This window comes from Sciurus carolinensis, chromosome 3 (assembly GCF_902686445.1).
Source record: "Sciurus carolinensis chromosome 3, mSciCar1.2, whole genome shotgun sequence".
NCBI lineage: Eukaryota > Metazoa > Chordata > Mammalia > Rodentia > Sciuridae > Sciurus > Sciurus carolinensis.
Window position 1 is genome coordinate 124,111,323 of NC_062215.1, and position 26,143 is coordinate 124,137,465.

Consider the following 26,143-nt stretch of genomic DNA (forward strand, 5'->3'; position numbering starts at 1 on the left):
AAGATATCACATGTTAGAGAACTTTTCAAAATGTCCTTATTTAAAAGATATCAATTCTACCCTCATGCCCATTTCTATTTTGGGACTTAGAAAACTGTACAAAGTCAAATATACTTCACATGTGAAATATTGTAGTCCAACAGATTTACCAAAATGAAAAGGTGGATCTTTAATTTATTCTTAAATATCTACAGCCTTCTTTTATCTCCAAGCTAGAGCTAGAAGTTTTTTAATAAGCAATATTATTTGTTATTCAAAGAGCAGACTGAATGATTTATGTCATACAGCTGTGAACAAGCATTTTGTTTAAAATACTGTCTGCATGCTTTACTGCACTAACATTGTTAGTATGCCTTCCAGGATGCTGAATACTAGAGATTGGAAAACAAAAGGTCATTGTCACTGAAAAACTAAAAAAGGGTTATCTGATCCAAACTGTCAAGTACAGAGAAATGACAGCAATAGAAAAAAACATTTTCATGTGCCTTTATCAGTCTGGAAGAAAGAATTATTTATCATTAGTAAGATTTTAACATTAATATAGCGTAACAAAAATATTTTTTATAGTTTATAACTAATGATTACATTTAATTATTTCCCATAAATTTTTAAGTATGTGGTATACTTTTAAAAGTTAATATTAATGAGTTAGCAGTAAATTATTTCTGACAATAAAATGTTCAAAAAATAGAGATTTGAGTACTAATTTTATATCTTTAATATATACTCATACATAAGTTTCTTTCATGTATGTACATATATATGAAATAAACAGTTTCAGAAAACCTAAGTTCTCAATACATACATACTTGTAATTTTTTTTTTTTTTGTACTGAGGATTTAACAAAGGGGTGCTTAACTACTGAGCCACATCCCCAACTTTATATTTTATTAGAGATAGGGTCTGCCTGAGTTGCTCAGGGCCTCACTAAATTGCTGAGGCTAGCTTTGAACTTGCAATCCTGCCTCAGCCTCCCAAGTTGCTGGAATTATAGGCATGCCACTGTGCCCAGCATATATACCTGTTGTTTTAAAGAAAATTCTCTTGACTTTCCCTAGGAACAGGCCATAAAAAATGAGAACAACACAGAGCACACTGGCACAAGCTGGATCACCCACTGGAGTTATCAGTTCTAGTAATCTTGCCTAATAAGGAAAATAATGTATGCATTTTATGGTTAAATGAAGTATTTTCTAAAGACATAAGAAAGTCATTGGTTGCAAACATGCATATTAATGTCGCCATTGTAGTCCTCTAGTAGTCAGCAGTCGAAAAGCTAATGTAACCAGAAGTAGGCTAAACTAATAATCAAAAGATATAGTGTTCTCACTAAAAGGAATAGGGGAGGGTTCTTTTCATGTATTTCAAAACCAGTGTTCATTTTTGCATTTTTTTCCTACAATTTTTTATTTTGAAAATATCTAATAACAAAAACAGTTGAAATATTGTAAGAATATCAGTATTTTTTCCATCCACACTCACTAATTGCTAACATTTTGTCCCATCGTTACTGACTCCTCCCTCTTCTGTTAGCAGCCACAGCCATTTCAACTAAGCTTCAGGCATGCAGCACTTCACCTAGAAATGGTTCAGCGTGCATATGCTAAAAATAAGAACATTCTCCTACACAACCACAAAACATTATCACACCCAAGACATTAACCCTCTGTATGCTAGGAAAAAAGTCATAACCATTTACCGTCTAGGGTCATGAATCCTTTTAATTTTTATATAAATTTTAATTCCTTTTATGGATAATTTACAGATATAAAAGGATAAGTTGGGTGCAATAGTGCAGGCAACCAAAGTAGAGACAGTTGTCATCACCAAATAATAACTTCTAATGTGCTCAAAGATCTAATAAAGCAATGGATTAAGTAATATAACCTGTCTCTTTCACTTCAAGTTGTATAAGTATATTCTAATTAGGTCTTTGTGTGTTTATAATTAGGTCTTGGCATATTAAAATATGCAGACAAGTAATTTTGCAAACTGCTTGATGATACACCAAAAGATATGAGACAAAGTCAAAAAGTCACAAGCTAGGGCTAAAAAGAAGGCAGGTAAAATTACGGCAAAACTGTCAGCATCAAGGCTATTGAGTACCCAAGAAGCCAGTGTATCACTGACAGAACCAATGACTTTTGTCACTGAAAATATTCCTTTAACCAGTATGTTTTGAGACAGTAAGTTTTTGCTAGCTAACTTGTGCGAGGTGCAGTGGCACAGGCCTGTAATCCCGGTGGCTAGGGAGGCTGAGACAGGAGGATCCCAAGTTCAAAGCCAGCCTAAGCAACTTAGTGAGGTGCTAAGCAACTCAGGAAGACCCTGTCTCTAAATAAAAAACAAAAGAGGGCTGAGGATGTGGCTTAGTGGTTGAATACCCCTGAGTTCAATCCCCAGTACCAAAAACAAACAAACAAAAGATGCTTACTTGTGAATGAGCAACTTTCAGTCTTCTGGGACAGAGCAATTTAACTTCTTAGCAGATGACATACCTATTAAAACTCCTAGTAAGTGAAGCATGAACACACAGTCCAAGCTATTCAGTATCCTCCTGATGACTGCCTGAACATATCTAACAACAACAACAAAAACCTCCTCCTATTTGCATTAGCAGATATTATTCTTAGTATTTCTTAATGCAGTTTTCCAGGGCACTCAATTCATCGTACATTTTGTTCATCAACTTAGGAAAGCTATAGTTGATATTTTTTCCTGATGATATGAAATAACATTAAAAAATAGGCAAATTATGGAGCATAATATTAAATTTGCACTGTTTTTAACATATAGCATTTAGTTCAATGAAATTTCACACTTATATCGGTTTGTGAATGTGGAATGTCTACCAGCAAACCTTACCCAATTCATTTATTCTCCTTAGTTTTTGGTGATAAATAATGGGGAAAAAAATGTAACATTAGGTTGCTAAAGGTCACTTTTTCTGTAGACAACAGCAAGTACCTTCCCCTGTTATTGACATATTTCAGCTGCTGCTAGAAATATTGTGTCCATTTTGAAATTTGGGAAATTTGAAATATTTAAAAAAACAGTGTTCCCTTACCTATACAATATTCTCTCCCAATAAAATTCAGAAGCATTGTACTAGCTTAAAATGGATTCTAATAAAGATTCCAATGTTAAAAAACACTTCATGGACTGGAGATTACTTCCATGGTAGTATGCTTGCTTAGTATGAGCAAGACCATATCTTGTGTTCAATCCCCAGGACTATAAACAAAATAAAACAAATAACCCATTCCACTACCACCACCAAAGAGAGGAAAAAAGACCTTTAGAAACACACACACACACACACACACACACACACACACAGGGAAAACTAATCTAGTGTCAGATGTCAGGGTAGTGATCAACTTTGGGAAGGCAGAAATGGGCAGTGACTGGGAGAGGTTTCAAGAGGGATTATCTAGGATTCTGGTAATGTTCTGTTTCTTAAGTTGTACTTCCACAGGTGTTTCATTTTGAAATAATTCATTGACCTTATTTCTGTGTTTTACTTATTTGTATTTGTATTTTACTAAAATACACTTATGTGTTATTTTTCTGCAAGTATGTTGCACTTAAAATTCTTTATAAGTCCTTGGGGAATGAATAAAGATGACTGTTTACAATTCCACTGTTCTTAGTGTAACACCATAGTTATACCGGACCATGAATGAGGAGGAAGATGCAAAAATTATCTCAAATAGTGATTGCCACATCCCAAAAATACTCAAAGAGGTCCCACATATAAATTTTAAGATAATGATCAGAAATAAGAATAAATGAGTAAAAGGTATTCGAGTATAGACTCAAATTTTAAAACCAGTGCATTCAGGAAAAAACAAGTCTGCCAATTTTCCAGCTAAAAAGACAAATCCTTTCCTTGATAATCATATACATGTCTACATTTTCAGAAGAGATGTTGGAAACACCCCACAAAGAACAGATTTCTATTTGAGTTATTTAATTTTCACTTAGATTCAAATGTGGACTATAAGGTGTGGGGCTGTAGTTCAGTGGCAGAATGCTTGCCTAGCATGTGTGAGGCACTGGGTTTCATCCTTAGCACTGCACAAAAATAAATAAATAAATAAATGAATGAATTAAATAATTATTTTTTAAAACGTGGACTATAGATCCAAACAGGGAAAAAAGACAAGGATTTCTACTGTTTGATACAAAAAGGTTTTATTTTTTCTTTCTTTTTCAGAATTTTCTTAGAATTTAGAAGAAAATAACTGGAAATGGGCACAAATGAAAGCACAATCTCCACTTATTGAATGGAAAAAGCAATCAAAGCATTTTAAAAATAAAGCTTAAGATCTTACTACTCAAAGATGCTGGAGTATGAATCAGCCTTGGGTGCTATGCAAACATCCCCTCCATCTGCTCTCGTATTACATCTCTCTGACCAGTGTTTCTGAAGAAGTTTCAGTTCAGAAATTAATTTAAGTTCAATGTTTACATAAACTCAATGAAAATTATTTAACTTTAAAGAGATTGTTTTACAAGCTTTTAAAAAGAGATCCAATGCAAAAAGATATGATGTAAGTGACAGCAACTTGAAACTGGACACTAAAGCCTTGATATAGGAAATGGCAAGCAAACAAAGGAATAGTTTCCATGTACAGCCTGCCCACAGAACACATTCATTATGCAAGCACAGCAGCAAAACATATAACAATTGTTTTAAAAAGGAAAGCTTTAAGGATTCTTTCTTCATATATAATGGATTCTTTCTTCACAAACCTTCAAAAGATGTTGAAAATGAGTACTTTCACACCTTCTAAAATATCTGGTTATAAGCTTTAGATTTTTCAAGTCTGACTCAGTTTTCAACAAGTTCCTATTATTGCTCTTATTTCATAACATGCTTTTGCTTCTACTGCTTAACCACATTTATGATAGGCTAAGAAAAATCAGAATGATACAGATTAGTGCTGCTGTAATCCTAAAATGTACTAGTATACTTTTCTGTTCTTGGTCTTCCATGAACATGTAGCTCCTTTCATTCAAATTATTGACAGGAGATAGGATGAGTTAGTAATCTCTGCTACTCATGAGGATGAGGTAGGAGAATCTAAAGTTCAAAGATTGTCTCAAAATTAAAAAAAAAAAAAAGTGCTAGGCATATAGCTTAGTGGCAGAGTGCTTACCTCACATGTGTGAGGCCCTGGGTACTAGGGAATAACATACACATACACACACACACACACACACACACTCTCACACACACTCTCACTCTCTCTCACTCTCTCTCTCTCTCTCTCTCTCTCTCTCTCTCTCTCTCTCTCTCTCTCTCTCTGGACAGGATTTCACAAAGCAATAAACAACATAAAACTTCCCTACCAATCTCAAGACAATTTCAGCATCTTTCCTTTTTCCTAACAAGACTGTTAATGTAAACAGAAAACATGTAAATCGGTATTAATTAAATGTTAAATATATAGGGGTAAAAAGGAGGCTAATGTAACTCATTATGTGTGGGTAGATTCCTATTGTCCTTCATTATTGTTCCACTCAGTAAATCTCATTAATAATTGGAATTATAAATTCTAATTATCAGAATTAGAAATTCCAAACTATATTCTTTGCTTTAAACAGAAAAATAACACAATTACTTTAGAACAATTACTAAAGGCCAGTATCCTTCTAAATGTCAGTATTTTAAGATGTTCGGAAACTAGTTGCACATAGATAACATTTCTCAAAAATTATATATTTCTTTTAAAAGTATTTAAAAGGTAAATAGAGTACACAGATGCAGTCTTTTCCATTATATGGATTTCAATGAAATTTTGAAATAACCTTAAGATCACCAACAAAAGATTCTGGTTCCTATACTAGAAATATACACTTTTCACAATGTCAAACTGAAGTTCATCAATTTTAAGAAGTTCTGATTCAAGCTTCTAGAGATCTAAACGCATTTTATATATGTAAGTATTTAGATAATCCTTCTTAAATTTTGCTGAATTTCCTTAAGCTGCTGAAAAAACAAAGGAAACAAGTTAGCAAGTGCCATCTTGTGGGCTTCCTGGAAACTGTTTTTACTCTATTCAGTACAGTTCCAGAAGCAAATCAATAGAAATGCTTACTACAATATTCTCAATAATCAAAATGTTACTGCAATTTAAATCAAAAGGTTAATTTTCTAGGGTCCAGAGAAAATTAACCTTTCCATTTAAATTGCAGTGATACATCAATAACTGTAATAAACTGTTTTGTGGATTTGAGTAAGATCCTTCTAAAGAACTTGAAATATTTATAGTCAAGCAATCACATTTGATCCTTACATTATCCTCAGGGGTTAGGCTAGAGAGAGATTATGCAATGAGGTTTTAGAATCTGACACCAAAGGAATTTTTAAAAACATTTAATTAGTAAAGAAGTTACAATAACTCTAATTTTAGAGTATAGCAACAAAGCTATAGAACAGCATGCCATGCCAAAAAAAAGGACCCTTTGTTTTCCATGAAAACTAAACCAAAAAAGTTCTCAAGAATTCTAAGTTACAGTGGAATTTATGAATAGATACAGCCATAGATTGCCTGTGTGTGCATGTCTATTAAGCAAAAGTTTATAATATGAGTTAAAAGTTAAGGTATATAGTATATCAAGATAAAAAAATTAAAGAACAGAAAATATTCTGAGAGTCACAAGGTACATATGATTCTCTTTAGACTTTATAAATGGTATGGTTTTGTTATTTCATATAATACTAAAGAGGGAATATTAATATTCGAAATTTACACAGCACTGCCATTTACTTAGAAACTCAAATTATATTTATTGCCCTTACCTTATAATACTGTTTTATAGACATAAGGAGAATTGTTTGTATCTGATTTTTTAGGCTGAAGAATCAGAAAATTTTTGATAGTTTTTTGAAGACTATTTAGATGGTAGCAGTCTTACATTAATATGCTGTATTCCCTGACTTGGTTACTGACAACTTTTATTCTATTCAGAATGAGAGAAAGGGAGAGGTTACTATTAATTACTGTGGTGATAATCTAAACTGATGATAGTATAAACAACAACAACAAAAAAACTCCAAAATTTTCACAATGTAGAGTATTACTGTACCAGGACATAAGAGTTTACAAGGGTGAGTAACCCTGGATATATAAAGTGGTACCAATCGAGTAGGTGAAAAATGCAGTATGACTTTGAATAATGAGAAGGTGTCCCTACTCAAAAGGTAAAACTGGGCAGAGGAGAAAAAGCAAGAGTATGGTGGGTTGTCAGCTATCTTCTCCAGACCCTAACTGTATCTCAATCATAGAATCTTCAACTCACTGGCTTCCCCACCATTTCGTCTTCCATCCAACTCATGCTTTGTCTTTAGAATAATTCTGTCCTCCCTGACCAAAGACGAAGAGCAGATCAGTTGGGTTTTTCATTTCCACAACGCTGAGTAACTCTCTATAGGAGAGTTACCATCTAGGTTCCTGTAGTTGCCTCACTGTCAGTCCAAAGATATGTTTTCTTTGGCCCACCCAGTGCTTTTCTAGGTCAAAATTACCAACATTTAACTTCAGGAAATTCCTGAACATTCCCTATTGTCTATGTTACCTATCTGCCCACTGTAAACATCTGACCTGTGACCCCATCTTACATTTTTTTCTAACTCCACTAATTTTTTCTTCATGGCTCTTTTTCCAGAAACTCTTCTTTGGGGGTGAAAAGGGAAACCACACAATAGCATCCAAGATTATACCATAAGACATTACGGTAACTGCTTGAGGATTCTTTCCCAGTTTTCTTTTGGGTACTGGGGATTGAACCCAGAAGGGCTTTACCACTGAGCTACATCCCAGCCCTTTTATTTTGAGACAGGGTTTCACTAAATTGCTGAGGCTGGCCTCAAACTTGCAATCCTCCGTCCTCCATCTCCTAAATCGCCATGATTAAAGACATGCATCACCACACCTGGCTTCCCCAGGTTTCTTCTTAAATGGAGCTTAATCCCAGTTCTGCTATTGATTGGTGATGCAGCCATGCCTGAAGGTTTATAAAGTGTTCGCCTTTTTTAAATGTTGAAATATAAAACTTTGAGACAGCTTTCTGCTTTGCCTGCCTCTGATTGGAAGAACTGAGGAGATCTGTGCTATTGTTTGAAATTTCTTTATGAGAGAATAGAGGGGGGAAAAAGACTAAATACTTGGGAGGAAATGGGGGGAAAACATTATTTTGACTAAGTATAAGTTGGTCTAAGATTTGATAGCACTTTTAATTGTCTACAACCTCCCATATTTTAATAAAATCAGCACAGAGAATGATACCATTTTGTGTCACTAATGATTTTTTCTTAGTGCTTTATAATTGATTATTTATTATATATTAACAAGTATATTTAATTGCCTGGCAATAATATGATAGATATTATCCTGTAGCAGCTTTCTCAGGGGTTGTGAATCAAATGGGAAGCCTATTAAAAGTCATCATTGATTTGAGTTCTTTAGAAAAGAAACACTATAAAAGTGATAACAGTATAAACATACCAGTTCATCCAAGTTTACGACATTAACAAGGCATAATTTTTGTAATTAGGAAAAAGTTCCAGATTGTCAAAAATTAGAGACATAGACTTGAAATATAGAACATGAGGGTTTAAAATAATAGACATCATTCATTTTAGTTTACATTGTTACTCTTAAATCTGCCTTAAAATTGTAAGTTTGAAAAAGTAATGTTCAATAGTAATTTTTAAAAACTGCTGTAATTTTTCAATAACATTGGATGAAATTCACCTACTATAAAGTCTTGGTCCCTCAATCTAGGGTTTATTCATTAAATACAATTTATTTATTTATGCTGGAAGCCTATTTAAATTTTAAGACGTCAATTTGTATGTGCATAGAGGGGGATACTTTATCACTAAGCTACGTGCCTAGTTCATTTTGTTTTTTATTTTGAGACAAGGTCTTGCTAAACTGAAAAGACTGGCCTCCTGCCTCAGCAAGATAAATCTCAATTTTTAAAAATTGTAACTTGCCACCTAATTATGGCAACTGGCACAGCTACAATACACAGCAGACAATATATTAAAATTTCACATTTATTTTAAATGTACCCTATGAGAAAACTACTTTGGGATGTATCCTTTTAAACTTAACATACATCAATTTTCCTTCTTCCCCTGATAATGAAAATAGCTCATTACAAGATGTTGGACATTTTCTGTTGAGATTCTTATCAACTTTTAATTAGCTAAAATTATTTTTAAAAACAGTTGTAAATTTTTCAAATGCTTCTGTTCTCCCTAAGGTCAATTATTATACTTAAAAAAAAAGAGAGAGATACAAGGAGAAAAGTCTTGATTAGAGGAGAGAAGTCAAAGGCATCTGAGAGCTGGGGCTGTGGCTCAGTGGTAGAGCGCTTGCCTAGCGAATGTGAGGCACTGGGCTCAATCCTCAGCACCACATAAAAATAAATAAATCCATCCACAAACTAAAAATATACATATATCTATTTTGTTTTTTAAAGGCATCTGAGTTAAATGAGGTCTCACCCCAAAGGAACAAGTCCTGGGAAATAAATGTACAATCAGTGCTCTGTCCCCCAACCTGCCTGAAGCTGGAACTCTTGGGGCGGGCGGGTCGGGGGCTGTGTGTCTGTCAGAGAAGGTCAAGGGGAGAGAGACTGAGGAAAACTATGAAAAGAGAGCAAGAGCTCCTCTGCCTGGACAGATCCAGGAACAGCAGATGTGGAGTGGGTGGCAAAATAGTCTCGTGGCTCACCAGAGAATTACTTCCACCTGTCTGAAAAGTTCAAGGTGACAGGCCTCAAAGTGTTCTTCCAGTCTTCCCGCTGTACAACAATGTGTTTCCTCCTTTTCCATTTTTTTTAAAATTACTATACAATAAATCTATCTTATTCCCTTTTCTTGTCCTTTTGAAATAATTTATCCTTTTTTCCTCTTTTCAGATAATTTCTCATTCAAGGAATATAACCTCAAAGTTATATAAACATTATGATTAAGAAAAACTCATGAATTGTATTTTTAACAACTCATCTTTAACTACATATTCTGTGCATACATAATGACCATCTTTATAACATCCTAATCTGAGAAAACTAATAAATGCCATCCTGAGATTGAAAAAGTAATTATTACCAAAAACAACTTACAGAAATAGCAAAGTGAATTTCATCAAAATTTTTTCACAATTAAATGAAATATTATAAAAAATAGGTGAAATGTCCTATAAACCATTGAGTTTACCATTCTTTATAGGTTACAGTTTAACATACTCCAGCACATTCTGAAAAAAAGTCATTAATATGAGATTTTGAGCCATTGCTTAGTATAAGAACACTTTTTAAAAATCAACTCAAAATGGATCAAAAACCTAGGAATTAGACCAGAAACTACGCAACTCCTAGAAGAAAGCATAGGATCAACAATCCAGCATATAGGCACAGGCAATGACCTTCTCAATAGGACCCCTAAATCTCAGGAAATAATGCCAAGAGTTAATAAATGGGATGACATCAAATTAAAAAGCTTCTGCACAGCAAAGGAAACAATTAAGAATGTGAAAAGAGAACCTACAGAAAGAGAGAAAATCTTTGCTAGCTGCCCTCCTGACAGAAACGATATTCTAGATCTAGAATATACAAAACTCAAAATACTTAATACCAAAAATAAATAAAATAACCCAATTAACAAATGGGTTATTCGCCTGTAAACCCAGTGGCTCGGGAGGCTGAAGCAGGAGGATCTCGAGTTCAAAGCCAGCCTCAGCAACTTAGAGAGGTCCTAAAGCAACTCAGTGAGACCCTTGTTTCTAGGTAAAATATGAAAAAGAGTTGGGGATGTGGTTCAGTGGTTAAGCACCACAGGGTTCAATCCCTGGTACCAAAAACAAACAACAACAAAAAAGACACATCTCAAAAGAGATCAAAATAGCCAACAAGGGCTGCAGTGGTAGCTCAGTGCTAGAGCGCTTGCCTAGAAAGTGTGAACCAATGAGTTCAATCCTCAGTACCACATAAACTAATTAAATAAAATAAAGGTATTGTGTTCATCTACAACTAAAAAACTTTTTTTAAAAAATGGCCAACAAAAGCCAGTGCTGTGGTGCAGGCCTGTAATCCCAGTGGCTGGGAGGCTGAGGCAGGGGGATTGTGAGTTCAAAGCCAGCCTCAGCAAAAGTGAGGCACTAGGCAACTCAGTGAGACCCTGTCTCTAAATAAAATACAAAATAGGGCTCAGTGGTCAAGTGCTCCTGAGTTCAATCCCCTCCCCCCAAAAAATGGCCAACAAATAAATGAAAAAATGTTCAAAATCATTAGCAATTAGGGAAATGCAAATCAAAATTACACTGACATTGCATCTCATATCAGTCAAAATGGCAGTCATCGAGAATACAAATAATAATAAATGCTGAAGAAGATGTGGAAAAAAAGGAACACTTTCACACTGCTTGTGGAATTGCAAATGAGTACAACCACTATGGAAATCAGTATGCAGGTTCCTCGAAAGACTAAGAACAGAACTACAATGTGATCCTGCTATACCAATCCTTGGTATATATCCTAAAGAATTAAAGTCAGCATACTACAGCAATACATGCATACCCATGTTTACAGCAGCACAATTCACATCAGCCAAACTGTGGAACCAGCCTAGGTGTCCACTAATGAATGAAGGGACAAAGAATGTGTGCCATATATATATATACACACATACAATGGAGTTTTATCCAGCTATAAAGAAGAATGAAATTACAGCATTTACAGGAAAATGGATGGAACTTGAGAACATTATGTTAAGTTAAATAAGCCAAACTCGTAAGGGTAAAGGTCATACATTTTCTCTTACATGTGGAAGCTAGAGAGAAAAAAGGGAAAGAAAGGGGAAGTGGGGCAACCTTATGAAAATCTAAGGGAAATTAGTAGAACACAGGAAAGGGACCAGTGACAGGAGGAGACAAGGGAGGGGGAAAGTGCAGGGGAGTGACATTGGCCAAATATCTTGTTACATTATGTATCTATATGAATATGTAACAAAAATTCCACCATTATGTATAAGTATAATGCAACAATTAAAAAATGTGTAAATAAAAATAAAAATAACTTAATGATTTAACTTTTTTGCTGGTTTCATGATAGGTTTTCTGGTTGTTTGTTTGTTTGGTACCAGAGATGGAACCCAAAGGTGCTTAACCGTGGAGCCAAATTCCCAGCACTTTTTGTTTTATTTTGACAGGGTCTTGCTAAATTGGTTAGGGCCTTGCCAAACTGCTGAGTCTGGTCTTGAACTTGTGATCCTCCTGCCTCAGCCTCCAAGCCTCTGGGAGGTATGTGCCGCTGCACCCCGCTTGTTATAAGTTTTTAAAATCATTTATCTTGAAGCCAAGTATGTTTCACTAAGGTTTTTGTTAATCTACATAAAATGCGATCTTTAATTTTTTACTAGCTTCACTGTATTAGGCTGAAGGTATTTTTTGTGATATCAAATACCCTTTTGTGTTTTTACTTAAATTCCTATTTACTTCAAGTAGTTTGCATTATTGCTAAGGTTAGTAGAAAGTGTTTTAAATATAAAAATGTAAACATTGTTAAGATGTAAACCAAATAAACTAATAAATGTGTTTACATATGTAAAAAAAATAAAAATAATTAATTAATTAATTAAAATAACAACAAAAAAAAAACCACTTAAAAGCCAATTTTTAAGCAGAGGACTAATCTTCAAATATCCTATGAACTTAGCTAACCTACTGTCTTCTGAAAAGGAGACTCAAGACCAGCATGGTAGTTATTCAAGAGGCTGAGGCAAAAGGATCACAAGTTGGAGGCCAGCCTGCACAACTTGGTGAGATCCTGTCTCAAAATAAATTTAAAAGACTAGAGATGCAGCTCAGTGGCAGAGTGCCTGCTGCCATGTGCAAGGCCCTGGGTCTAATACCCAGTATTACAAATAAACAAACAAAAACACCCGAGAGACTTGATAGAAAGTATTTCCCTTCACCATCTTCCTGTTAATGATCTAAAAAAAAAAAAAAAAAATCTAAAAGAACAGAGAACAGTTATCAAATCAGAAGCTTTCATCATTTTTACCTTCAGCAAGGTCTTTCCAGAAGGAGGTTTACTGCCAGTTGAGTACTGGACACTTGGCAACATTAAAGGGGCAAACCCGTCAACCTGGATTAACAAACCCTGTGTACGCAGATACTGTTTATTGTCCCTTCTCTGCTTTGAAAGTATAAAGAGATTTTTACAAGACATAAAACAGTATAAATCTACTATAATTTCACGATAAGCATTTGGGAAAAAAATTATGCTGACAAGAGCAACAAAGCCCACAGTAATAGATGTACCTGTTAACAAGAATGTATGTACTTACAAACTTACAAGATAACTGGGCAACAAAACAATATATGAAAATTATAAGATATAAACTATTGTTAACTCAGTTAAAGCATAACAAATTAATTTTAAAAATCTAAAGAATGGTTAACATTTTTACTCGGAGTACAAACTACAGAACTACCATGGTTTGAAAGCTATTTTATTCACTTAAATATTTTTTGAGCACTACTGTGTGTGAATCACTGTGCCAAGTTCAAGTATTAAATGGACTACAAAAATGAGAAAGACACAGACTTTACCTTAGAGAAGCCATCAGCCCAGAAAATTTATGACAAAGATAAGGTATAGAATTGCTATGAAAAGAATGCATTACAAATAAAAATGATATCTCAGAAGATGAAGGGATTTCTTCTGATAAGTGGCAGGGAGTGGACAGAGGCATGTGGGTACAGAAAGGAAGGGCAGAGTCATAAAGTTGAAAATAGAAATAGAAATAGGTGTGAGAGTCTTGCAAAAACCATCTGCAAGAGCTAGCAGCTGACCAGTTATCAGAGGCAAGCAAAAGACAGAAGAATGAACAGTAAGGCTTTAAGGTTAAAGTGTCCAGAGGAAATCCAGAGAGAGACCTGGAGCCTATGAAGAAGGGGGTTGGAGATGGAGGTGGGAGTCATTCACATTGTGCTCACTGTTAAAGCCTATGTACTTCCAAGAGAGAAAGGAAGGTCACTTCTGAAAAGCACTAAGAAATGATGAAACACAATGCCTTGAAGTAAGAGGAAAACAAAAAAAAATTTTTTTCAAGATAAAAGAGACTATCAAAAATATCAAATAGTGCAGAAAGATTAAATATGAGAACTAAGAAAGCACCACTGGATGCTGGCTATTAATTGACAAAGCACTTCCAGTTGAACAGAAAAGCAAAATATCAGGTGACAATTATGACAAGATGCTCTCCTGACCAAACTTTAGTCAAGTTCCTCTGGGTCCTCTTCTCTAACAGACCTCAACATTGACCCTGGTCCTTGCCAGGCCTGTATGCATAGCCCAGTCTTTGCAAGGAACCTGCTACACCTACTAAACCCCCCACCTCTGATAGCTGATCACTTTTTTTTTTTGGGGGGGGGTGCTGGGGATTGAACCCAGGGCCTTGTGCTTGCAAGCAAGCACTTTACCGACTGAGGTATCTCCCCAGTCCCCTGATCACCCTTGATGTCTAATCTTCCTCCCCCTACCCTCCTCCAGTAGTACTGGGGATAGAACACAGGGTGCTCTAACACTCAAAGACACGCTGTCCTTTTTATTTTCTACTTTGAGACGGGGTCTCACTAGGTTGCTGAGGTTAGCCTCTCGCCTCAGCTTCTTGAGTAGCTGGAATTACAGGGGTGAGTTGCTGTGCTAGGCTTGATATCTAAGCTAATTCCTCCTCCCCCACCAATAATATTTGTTCAGGCTCCCCTGCCCTCAACAAGAATACTGTTAGGTCAGGTTAGCAAGAATTCCCCCAGCCCTTGATGTCTCCCCTTAGTAACTCTCCATCCACTATCCCCTCAAACTGCTTTGTCTCTGTATGTCATAGTCAATCTCAATCTCTCTCTCCTGTTACAACAGCATTAACACTTATCATGATCATCTTCAATAAAATCTTCCTTGCTATTTTAACAAGTGACGAGATTTTTTTCTTTAACAGCTGTCAGCTTCTCTTTTCACTAGGGATGAATGACATTCACAAAACACGCATAAGTAACTATGATAAAACACTGCTCTCTGGGGCACTTTGGTTAGAAAGAGATGGAAGACACGGGTTACATCAAGCATGCAGAAAATGGTGGTGGGACACAGAGACTGGTCTTTCAACAAACTTTTGGCAATAGGAAAGGCATTAATAAGTCATCTTGGTACTTATGGTGATACCAAAGTTCAAGAAAGGGTTTATCACATGGAATTGCAAAGCATGGCTGTAATCAAAGAGAAATGATCCAGAGGAAAGGAAATAATCCAGAAAAGAAAAAACTATCAAGACAGAGAAAAACAAATTCTCATACTAATTATTTTCCATCTTTTTATGCTGTATCTTTTCATAAATCACCACTAATTCTTCTTGCAAGAACAAGAGGCATAAAAGTCTTCTTGGTCCACTTATAAATATGAATGTTATTTATGTATGCTCTTCTGGTAAACAAATGAAAACTAGTGGGAATGTCCATGTAGTACACAAACTTATTTTTATTAAAGATTATACTTTTTTTTATTTTCAGATCTCTAAAAGGTTAAGTTAGCCATTTTCATACTAAATTCCTATTCAATCTGATTATGTTCCCTAATGTGAGGGTAAAACATGAACAAACCAAGCTAATTTATGTGCAATTTCTTTGCACTACTAAAATGAAAATGAACAATAGTTTAATGAAGTAGAATTTGTTACATAATTATGACAAATAATTTAGAAACATCTGCTGGTTGTTAATAGTACTATAGTTAAACCTCAAAGAATATGCTCCCAGAGAGATCTCCATTCTATTCAAAGTATTGAACTTGCAGTTGAGGAATACACCATAGAGTATGGAACCACAGGATGACAGAATGGCATGCTTCTGAATCAAAAACAAAACGAAAAAAAAAAAAAAAAAAAAAAATGGGGCTGAGGAGATAGCTTAGCTGGTAGAGTGCTTGCCTTGCAAGCACAAGGCCCTGAGTTCGATCCCCAGAACCGAAAAAAAAAAAAAAAAAAGAAAGGAAAATACAGGGTGTATAACATAAGAATTTGGACCTGATAATTAACTCCCAAATATAGGAGCTACAGTAGACTCCACAATTTCCACCATTCATTCAAACATTTGTTGAGTAACTGGTATCATCAGACACTGGTGGTTAAGGATAAAGAAGGTACGCATAGCTTCTCATGAGGGAGTTTCACCTAAGTCAGGAAACAAAAAAATTTAAACTATCCATTATATCACCACTTGACAGATGCTAGGGCAGAGATGTATATAGGGCACTATGGATGGAGAAAAAGGGTAACTGACAAAGGAAAGCTACTCAGAAAAGATGACTATTCATACCGAGTACTGGAAGATGTGTTGAAACAAGTGAGAGCAAAGGAGAGCTAGGGAAATGATGGTACCAAAGGCACACAGAGAGAATTCTTTCTGGAAACTTCAAGTAATTCAGTATGGCTAAAGCAGAGACTCTAAGGGGGAGATGGTGAGAGATAAAGCCAGAACAAGAAGGGGTCCTATCTTCACAGATTATAGGCAAACTAGGGAATATGGACTTAATGGAATGGGGAAGCACCATCAATCAATTTTAAATAGGGAAGTGAATTGTTAAACTAACCATTTCTAAGAAGTAGGTTTAAGTGCCTGTTTTAGTCAGCACTTTTGCTGCTGCGACCAAAAGACCTAACAAGGAAAAGTTTATTTGTCACCCACAGTTTTAGAGGTCTCAGTCCACAGCCAGTCAGTTACATGGCTCTGGGCACAAGGTGGTATAAAACACCATGGCAGAAGGGCACAAGGTGGTATAAAACACCATGGCAGAGGAATGCAGCTCAGGACATGATAATCAGGAAGCAGAGAGAGAGCTCCACTCAACAATATAAGCCCCAAAGGCACAACCCCAGTGACCCACCTCCTCAGTCACACCCCACCTGCCCACAGTTACCACCTCGTTAATCCTAAGTGGAGTAATGCACCAATTAGGTTAAGGCTCTCTAACCCAATCATTTCATCTCGAATGCTCTTGCATTCTCACACATGAGCTTTTGGGGGACACCTACTATCTAAACCATAATAGTGTTCAACTGAGGACTACAGTCAAGACAAATAAAATAAAGGAAAAGGAAAATAAAGGAATAAAGGAAAAAAGATAAATGAAAGCAAATATTTACATTGATTCAAGGTTGTTCACAGGTTTTGAGTACAGAATGATATGCCATTATGTGTTTATTCTTTGTTCATCCATTTATTCACTCAACAAACAAAATGGTAGAAGGGAAAGTTGTGTATCTGGTCTGGATTACCTCCCAAAGAAGAAGTAAGCATTGCCTGCTGGTTGGTATATTTTTTTACATTTTTAGGAGGCAACAAAAGTGTCACAGTGGCTAGCACTATCACAGAAATCTGATCTTTCTTGTGATTAGCCTGATCCTGGTCTTCACCAGAGCATTCTCAGACAAGATCACAATAACACAGGGCACATTTTTAGTCACTCACATACCCAGAAATATTGCAGAACCCCTTTTTGACAATGATCAACAGACTTGTTAAAACAAATGGAGAGGGACTGGGAATGTGACTCAGTAGTAGAGCCTTGCCCAGCACACTCAGGGCCCAAGGTTCCATACCCAGGACTACAAAAATCAACAAGCAAATGAAGTATCTTGGATCTTTGTTTATATTTTTAGTAACAATAACATTGGTGACAATATTAACTATGTGTTTTCAACCACTGTTCTAAGAACCTTAAATACATGATCTCATTTACTTCTACATAAATATAAGAGAATTAATAGCCCCAGTTTACATATAAGAAAACTGAGATGAGAACATATATATAGTAGACATTCAGCAAGGAAAGGTTTAAGTGCAGCTCTTACTCCAAAATTCAAGCTCTTTCCACCACACTGTCATCTGTAGAAGGATCATCCTGCACAAGCTTCCATCTCAGAGAAAAGTCTAAAGAACTTAACCGTGATTCAGAGGGTCCTAGAGAATCTGTGACCTTCTTCCCCATTTGCCTCTCTGTCCTCATCTGCTACCTCTGCCTTCCCTGACCACTCTGAGATAGAAGCACCCCCACAACTCTCACTCTGCTTTATTTTTCTTCTCAGCACTTGCCACCTGACACATTATATAAATTTTTAGTTCTCTTTCTCCTTCCCACTGCAAATACAATTTCCTTGAAGGCAGGAACTAATACATACATGGTACATATTAGGCACTTAATAAAAACCCATCAAATAGGCAAGTAAACAAATCACAAAACAGGAAAGCACATCCCACACCTCAGAGCTACCACTCAGCAAAAATATCAAACAGCACTACTCATGGGTCTCCTTTCGCTCACTTACTGGTATCATCCATTTCCTCCCCAACCCACTATGTGCTTTTTCAGTACTGTTTTGCTTTTTATACCACCTCTTACAAACCCTTCTTAGTAACACCTTGCCCTCCAAACAAAACTTCTACTTTCTTTTCATTTATAGCATAACTCCCTCAATCAAAATGCTTGCCCTATGTCTGACCTCTTTAAGATCTTCAGTAGAGAAATTGTGTCATGTTATATGAAGATTTTCATCTATATTTAGCAAAGTATTCCTTTTAGGTAACATGCTAAAAATCACACTTTCTAACTTTAATGTTGTAAAACTCATTAACCGTGGAAGTATTGCAGGGGAAACCATTTCAGTCAAGTATCCCTCATATGGATATCTGCAGCACTCAGCTGCTGCCTGTTCTAAGCTACTTCAAATCCTAAAGTCACCTCTACCGAAGTAATTTCCCAGCTATTAAGGAGCTAGGAAACAGTGACAAAGTTTCTACATAAAAGGTATAAAACAGAAAGAACGTACTGTATGAGCTGAAAATATGTGCTAAAGGAAGAAATGAGAAAATTAGGAAGGATTAGCCATTTAAAGAGCCTAGAAGACCAGGTAGCTTGTGAAATGTCAAGTCTGTGGTCCTAAAAATCTATTCAAGTAGAGATTTTTTTAGACTATAATCCTTTTTCAGTTTGCCTTACACCATAAAATACATGTGGTCCAGTGAAACTGAAAGGTAAAAAGTAGAAAAAGAAAGGAACAACTTTCAGTGGAGCTGAATTTAAACAATGAGGTGGCCTAAAGCCACACCACTGAGCAGCTGGCAACTGGCCTGGCCTGACTCATCTTCCCTTCTCCCACAAATTACTCAATTGTCGGCATTAACTCTTCCCAAGTAGTACTTACTTTTCTCGATTTAAAACACCCATTCTAAAACACTTTTATCTATCAACTTTTAATTAAGCTTTTTGTTCTCTGGTGAACAAAAGAGAATAAAAAACTTTCTTAAAACTCAAATACTCTAAAAGATTCTTGGATTCTTTTAAAACTAGAATTTTCTCTTTTTTTTTTTTCTTTTTTTATAGTTTATAGTAAATGTTCCTTTAAACTGTTTTTTTTTTAAGCTCAGATGATTTTCTACTAAATATGGCTTAATTGAGATATGATTCACATACTATAAAATTCACCCTTTTAAAGTGTACAATGCAGTGGTTTTTAATATATTCAAAAAAGCATTCACTTTTATAAAATTAGGTGCCAAATTAGTAACATAAATTAGTAATTTTGTCACAGCTGATTTTTTTATTCAAAATGACTAAATGTAAAATATGGTCACACTCTCCTGTTCCTATCTTGTTTTGAAGTTTATGAAAAAATTTTCTATGTAAGAATGACTATAGCTAATAACTCAATTAGACCAGTCTCAAGGACTTATCTTGAGTTAAATTCACATACAATGTTCGGTGACAGTGACTTCATTTAGCTTACATATCAGTTTTTTGAAAAAAACAAACAAAACAAGAAAACTACACCCTCCATCCCCTTTATTAATGGCTGTTCTCCCAATAATAGCAAACTATTGATTCCTAAGTTAAACTAATCTGATAAGAAAAAAAGTATAACATTTTACTAATGTCATTCCTTTAGAACTGTTATTATGATATATAAAGTATGACCGAACAGTAATTTTCTGCCTAATATTCTTATGGTTGCTTTAAATTAGTGTAAAAAGATGGAGGAGGTTTCTGGAAGTCAAAAACCTTACTCCTTTTATGTGTACAGTTGATATGCATACAGTCTATGTGCAGATATATAGTATATATCTCTAGTATTAAATTTTCATGGGGAGAACAAGGCTGGGGGGTGACTTTTTTTTAAGGAAGGCAGGCAAAACCTAATCTAACAAAGTTACAACTCTTTCTTTAAAAATATGTCAAATGTTTATAATTATGCATATCACTATCTTCTATCTTCAAAGATTAGGTTACTTATACTGTGGTAATCTGCAAGGACAGAAATGACTCAAAACACTGTATCACCAATATTCCTTTAACATTATCACTCTTCCCTGGTACCAGATCTCCACATTTTAAAGACATTAAAGCTGACATATTAAGTGTTTGACTAGACTGGTAAGAGAAGAAATGCTGACAATTATTTAATTAAGGATGGTGTTTTTACTGGTTTTGTTTTTCTTTTCTTTTATAGTGAGGACTGAACCTAGGGGTACTTTATGACTGAGATGCATCCCCAGACCTTTTGATTTTTAATTAATCAATTTATTTATTGGTACTAACAACTGAATCCAGGCGCACTTTACCACTGAGCTACATATCCTGTCCTTTTAAAAATTTTTTTTTTTTTTTTTTTTTTTTTTTTTTTGGAGACAGGGTCTTGCTAAATTGCTGAGGTTGACCTGGATCAGCCTCCCAAGTAGTGGAGATTATAGGTGTGCACCTGCAGGATGGTGATTTTGATGACAGCTAAAAAGATAGAACGTTCAGAGAAAAGTAGATGGGCTCTCACTACTGGGCCACCTTCTCATATTCTTTGGAACTGAAAAATAAAAATGTCAGCAGAGAGAGTAGTCAAGCAGCAGTTTCCTTTAATATTAGCTTTTGGTCAAATAAATCAAACAAAATGTTCATCTGACTTGTCTTTTTGAAAATAAATTTTGGTACAGTCAGATATGGGAAATCAGAAAATTTCTTAACTTTGTCGCAGAAATGTGCCACTGCCATCTGATTGCTACAAAGAATCTTTACAAAGACATTGACAGGAAACCTTGTCAGGGTAGTAATAAATACTAAATGAAGATAATGAAAATGCTTTTATGGCAGAGGGTCTGAGAAAAGATGGGAAGACACTACAGAAAAATCATAAGTATTAGAATTGATCCAAAACAGTAATGATGGTGACTAAAAGGTAATAAGAGAAGAAGCAGGGATAGGGCAGGGGAATGCCAGAGCTAACTCTACTCAGATAGAGAAGAGTATTATTCAAGGTTCAGTTAGCCTGGGGATCTTACTCAGTTCCCAAACTCATCAGTTGGTCACAGCTATAAACCACAGCTTCATGACAGAAATTCTTGCCACAGGATGACTGGCAAAATGCTTACTCACCCAACTCTACCAGCTAAGGATCTACTGGTGTGGGCAATCGGGACCTCTGTCAAGTACATCAGCTAAAAAATCCTAAATTAGATGATCACAGACTCTTCTATCATCCCAATAATTACTAGGGAACAGGTACTACCTGGGAAGTTTCAACAAAGCCTACATGGAATTAGGTAGGTAGTACCGCTAACTATATGGAATCAGGTAGTGAATTAGGTACATTCACTAAAGTTATGGAAAAAACTATGAAGTATCATCAGTATTTAGCATTAAGACAAGGAATGCATCTACTGCAAATAGATGCGTATTGACAAAAAAAGCAAAATGAGTGAGTGAAGTCTGAATTAATTTGGAAAATTTTTGAGATGGTGATTTTAAAACTATATCAAAAATGGTTTCAAATCTTTGAACTTTCAAAGGTGCACATTTTCAATGCCCAAAATAAGACCATAAAATCATGAAACACTTCAGTCTGATTCTTCCATCAAAGAATAAAACATAATTTGCATTAAAATATGTTAAACAATAAAGATGACTAATAGGCTGACAGATGGTCTAAACTCTTCAACTTAACAAGCCTTTGAGTTTTTGCACTTATCAAGTAAAAACAATTAAGTGTATATGAATTAGGAAGTTTTAGAGGCGCTCACTTTTTAAAACTAAGTTAACTTTCACTAACTTCCTACAAAAAGAGCATTCCTTACACTTATAAAAAGCCTGAATGGAAATGTCAAACACAAAGCAGGGAACTAGACTATAGTCCATTGTTGCCCTGTGCTACTTAATACAATCAAGATACGCAAGATAACCTGGCAGGGAGCCATAGGTGGAAATTGTTGAGCTGTGATTTCATGACTGACAGATCACATTCATCTAGCTTCTTGTCACCATCTCACAGAACTGTATCATCTCATTGCTCCTCGTTATAAGTAAATATAAAGGTCCTGCACCCCCCCACACACCCCCACAAACAAAATAACTATAAAGGGACATGAGGTGCTTCTGACTAAGACCAACTGGTTAAAGATAGTAAGATCTAAAATCAGATCCATTTCTTCTCACTCTTGTGTATCTCCCTACACACACACACACACACACACACACACAAATAACGAGTTGGGCAAGTTAAATCAAATCTTCTAATATTTGTCTTCAATTCAATAGTACTCAAATGTGAGGATACATAAGAGAAACAAGGGGAGTCCCTTTAAAATCCTCTTCCTCAGGTTTTTGGGTAAAGGAACCTACATTTTTAATAACAGACATCCACATGAACAACGAGTGATCTACAACTGCACTTAAGAACTGCTGCTCTGCTGGGCGTGGTGGCACATGCCTGTAATCCCAGCAGCTGGGGAGGCTGAGACAGGAGGATACAAATTTCAAAGCCAGCCTCAGCAACATTCAGGCATTAAGCAACTGGATGAGATTCTATCTCTAAATAAAATACAAAGTAGGGCTGGGGGTGTGGCTCAGTGGTACAGTGCGCCTGAGTTCAATCCCATAACCAAAAACAAACAAACAAAAAAAAACCCAGCTGCTGCTCTAACATCTTCTGTTCACAAGTGTAATTTGCTTCATAACACAGACATGTTCTCTCATCATAACAAAGTAAATTTTGTAAATGGAATTCTATTTTCCGCAAGTGGACTTTAGAATTTTAAAGACAGTTTATTTATTCAGAAGGGTGGGAGCAGGTTCTTATACTTTCTTCTCTAGGTCAGATTCCATGTGTTTTATTTCCTCATCTCCACCTGGGTAAAGGCTTGAAATTTACTTTTAAGAGAGCATTATCTTCCCCAATTTATCTGTTTTATTCATCAGGAATGTCAGCATTCTAAAAGTGCTTGATTTCTAAATCTTACTTTTGAAAACAAACCTTAAAAATGCAGAATATCTCTTCAGGAAGAAAAATGGATTAGAAATAGTTTCAAAGAGAAATCCATTGGAAATCTTACTATACAACAGTTGCTAATTAGCTACAACAGCTCCTCAAAAAAAATATCAATTACGAGTAGAGCCATCATTTTTAACTTTTGTACACAGAAGTACACATTTAAGGAAATGGTTTCCACTAAATAATACAGATTAGATACAAGGTATTGGATAACAACAGAGAGTTTATTTTCCGAAGAGAAAATAAAGGTAACACTGATACCAGCAGCTTAACTCACTTTGAGATATTTATATCAAAAAGCATTTAAGGTATGTAACACCTCTAATGTGCCTGGTTAAATGACATAATTAAAACTTTACTGGAAACTTGATACTGTGAATAACTAAGACTGTGTCCTTGTAGCTACCATTGCATATCATTAATCCTTGCTTCTTTGGAAAGCTCAATACTTTGTCTAAATTTTCACATGCTGAGTTTTCTTGAGGTAATACAATCTGTTTTCATAAAGGAAACTATGTATCTTCTCAGTCCTTCCCAGTCCATTGTCACTGCAAATCATGAGGAAAAAAACACCTTGAAATCTTAGCCACTGAAACAATAGTGTTGCAGTAATTACATCACAATAATAACATTGCTTTCCTAATGAATACTCGAAAATATTCTCTTGGTTACAGTTATCTTCCAGTAACCAACTTTCTTCTGTCTGATCTCATTCGTTAGAGTGACCACCTCCCATTTTAACTAACACTAAATTCACAAATTATTGTTTCCAATGTAATATACCAAATCCCCCCCAAAAAAATCCCCCAACAATTCAACAGGAAGCAACACACGCATTGGGTAATTCTAGGGAGGTTGGGGATGCTCAGACATCTTGTTCATAACAAATAAACTTTCCAGGATCTTTATTTACCGACTTGGGACAGGTAGGTCTAGAAACAACTAGACAACTTCGCTCCCAAGTTGGCATCTTATCATGGTGCGTTTACAAAATACCCAGGACCTCAGAGCTTCCCAGCCCAGAATTGGCCAGGGGAGCACACGCCCATCGGCCCTGCCTGGAGAGGAAACAATGGGAGAGGCGCGAGGGAGACAGCCCCGCGCTCCGGGAGCCGTAACTCCGCTGCCCCGGCCGGCGCCCGACACCGCGCGCTGCGCCCCTCCCGGGGCGCCGGGCCCCCAGCCGCGGGGCGCGGCCCACCTGCGGCGGCGCGGGAAGGGAGAAGAGCACACTTACCAAACAGGGTCAGGGCCATTGTAAAGGCGCTCGCCGCCTGCTCGCCTCCGCCCGCCAGTCCACGCGCTCCTCCCAGGCGGGCCAGAGATCACCGCATCGGCCTGACGCGCTCACACCTCGGAGGGAGCGGGTGGCCGAGGGGCGTGGCAGGAGAAGCTGCAGGCCCGGACGCTGGGGGCCGCTGCAAGAAAAAGTTATGCACGCGTTATTGTTGGGCGCACCCGAACGAAGGGAGCCCCGCTAGCCCTTGACGAGCCGGCACTTGTCGCTGCCATCTGACTACTATGCGGGGCGAGCGCGCTGGCGGCGATACCTGCGAGGCGGAGAGGCTTGGCCGCGGCGCAGTGGCCGGCAGGGAGGCGGCGCCGCAGTGGCGGCGGCGGCGGCGGCGGGAGCGGAGCAGCCTCGCAGAGCCCCCGGCGGGGCGCGCTCACTCCGCATCCCGCGGCCTCGCAGACGCCATCTTGCGATAGCGTCTCCCACGAGCTCGGCCACTTCGCCTCCTCCCGCCTGCCCCTCGGGCTGCCGGGCCGAGTGCGTTCCCATGACAACGGGCGCGCGCGGGGCGCGGGGGCGCGCCCTCCTCCCCAGGGTTGCGAGGACCCGCCCGCGCCCCCCTAGAGGCGGCGGCCCGGAGTCGGGGTGGGGCGGGGCGGCGTGCGATTTAGCTGAAATCCCAGGCTTTCTTGAATGGGATTTGAGGAGGCGCGGAGAAAAGATGAACTGTTACTCGAAAGCAGAAGTCACTGGAGGATGCTTCATGAAGACAAGCACCCAGGCAGGGTCTTCTGGGGACCGGGTTCGTTTGAGGATAAGTGTCTTCTGGCGTCCCCAGGGTTAACAGACTGGAGCCTGTGACCTCAAGCTGCCGCGCTGGGAAAGGCAGCCTGGCGCGGACCAAGGCTCTGAATGTTACTTTCCTCCACGTTAGGATTTAGGAACCGCCAGGACTAGTTGTGATCGGATTGTCATACATGAGGAAACAGGAGTCGCTTATAAAGCATCTGGGATTACCTAAAATAATTTAGGAGGCAGGTGCTTAAAGCTAATTTTCTTTTTCTACATTAGACCTCTTTGATATTGTCTAAAGAGAAATTAGCATTCCTTACGATTGGCATTCCTCTGCCACAAAAGATGGTTCCCCTGAGCTTTTGGTATTTATCTGATAATCACTGGCAACATCTTTTTTTCTGTGATGTTTTCTCGCCTGTCTTTGCTTTAAATAATGAGGAGCCGTATAACGCCTTGATATTATCAGCCAAAAGATGTTCCTGGAAAGCTCAGTTATGATGTTTTTCATCGTTTTCATTTAATGTATTCAAAAAGTCAGTATTCTTTAATTACTATAATTGTTCCCTACTTAAGAAATTCTCTTTTTTTCTTGTTTCTTTTCTTAGAGACGTGATACAATTTTGGTATATAATCATATAGATTTTCTCTTTGGTTCTTATTTCTTCCTACATGCATATTCCCTCTTTCAGTTCCTTGGGTTCCCCAATGTCATTTCCCTCCTTTCTCT

General features: G+C 37.0%; 1 protein-coding gene across 2 annotated transcripts in view; it reads right to left on the reverse strand.

Moving 5' to 3' along the window:
- Chn1 (chimerin 1) overlaps positions 1-25,142 on the reverse strand; it is a 174,792-nt gene extending 149,650 nt beyond the window's left edge. For both annotated transcript variants that reach the window (XM_047547157.1, XM_047547156.1), the window contains exons 1-2: positions 24,938-25,142; positions 24,625-24,805 (exon numbers count right to left, since the gene is read on the reverse strand). In XM_047547157.1, the coding sequence (XP_047403113.1) occupies positions 24,625-24,643 (19 nt within the window). In that variant the 5' untranslated portion in view covers positions 24,644-24,805; positions 24,938-25,142. The remainder of the gene's footprint in view (positions 1-24,624; positions 24,806-24,937) is intronic.
- Between the last annotated feature and the right edge of the window lie 1,001 nt (positions 25,143-26,143).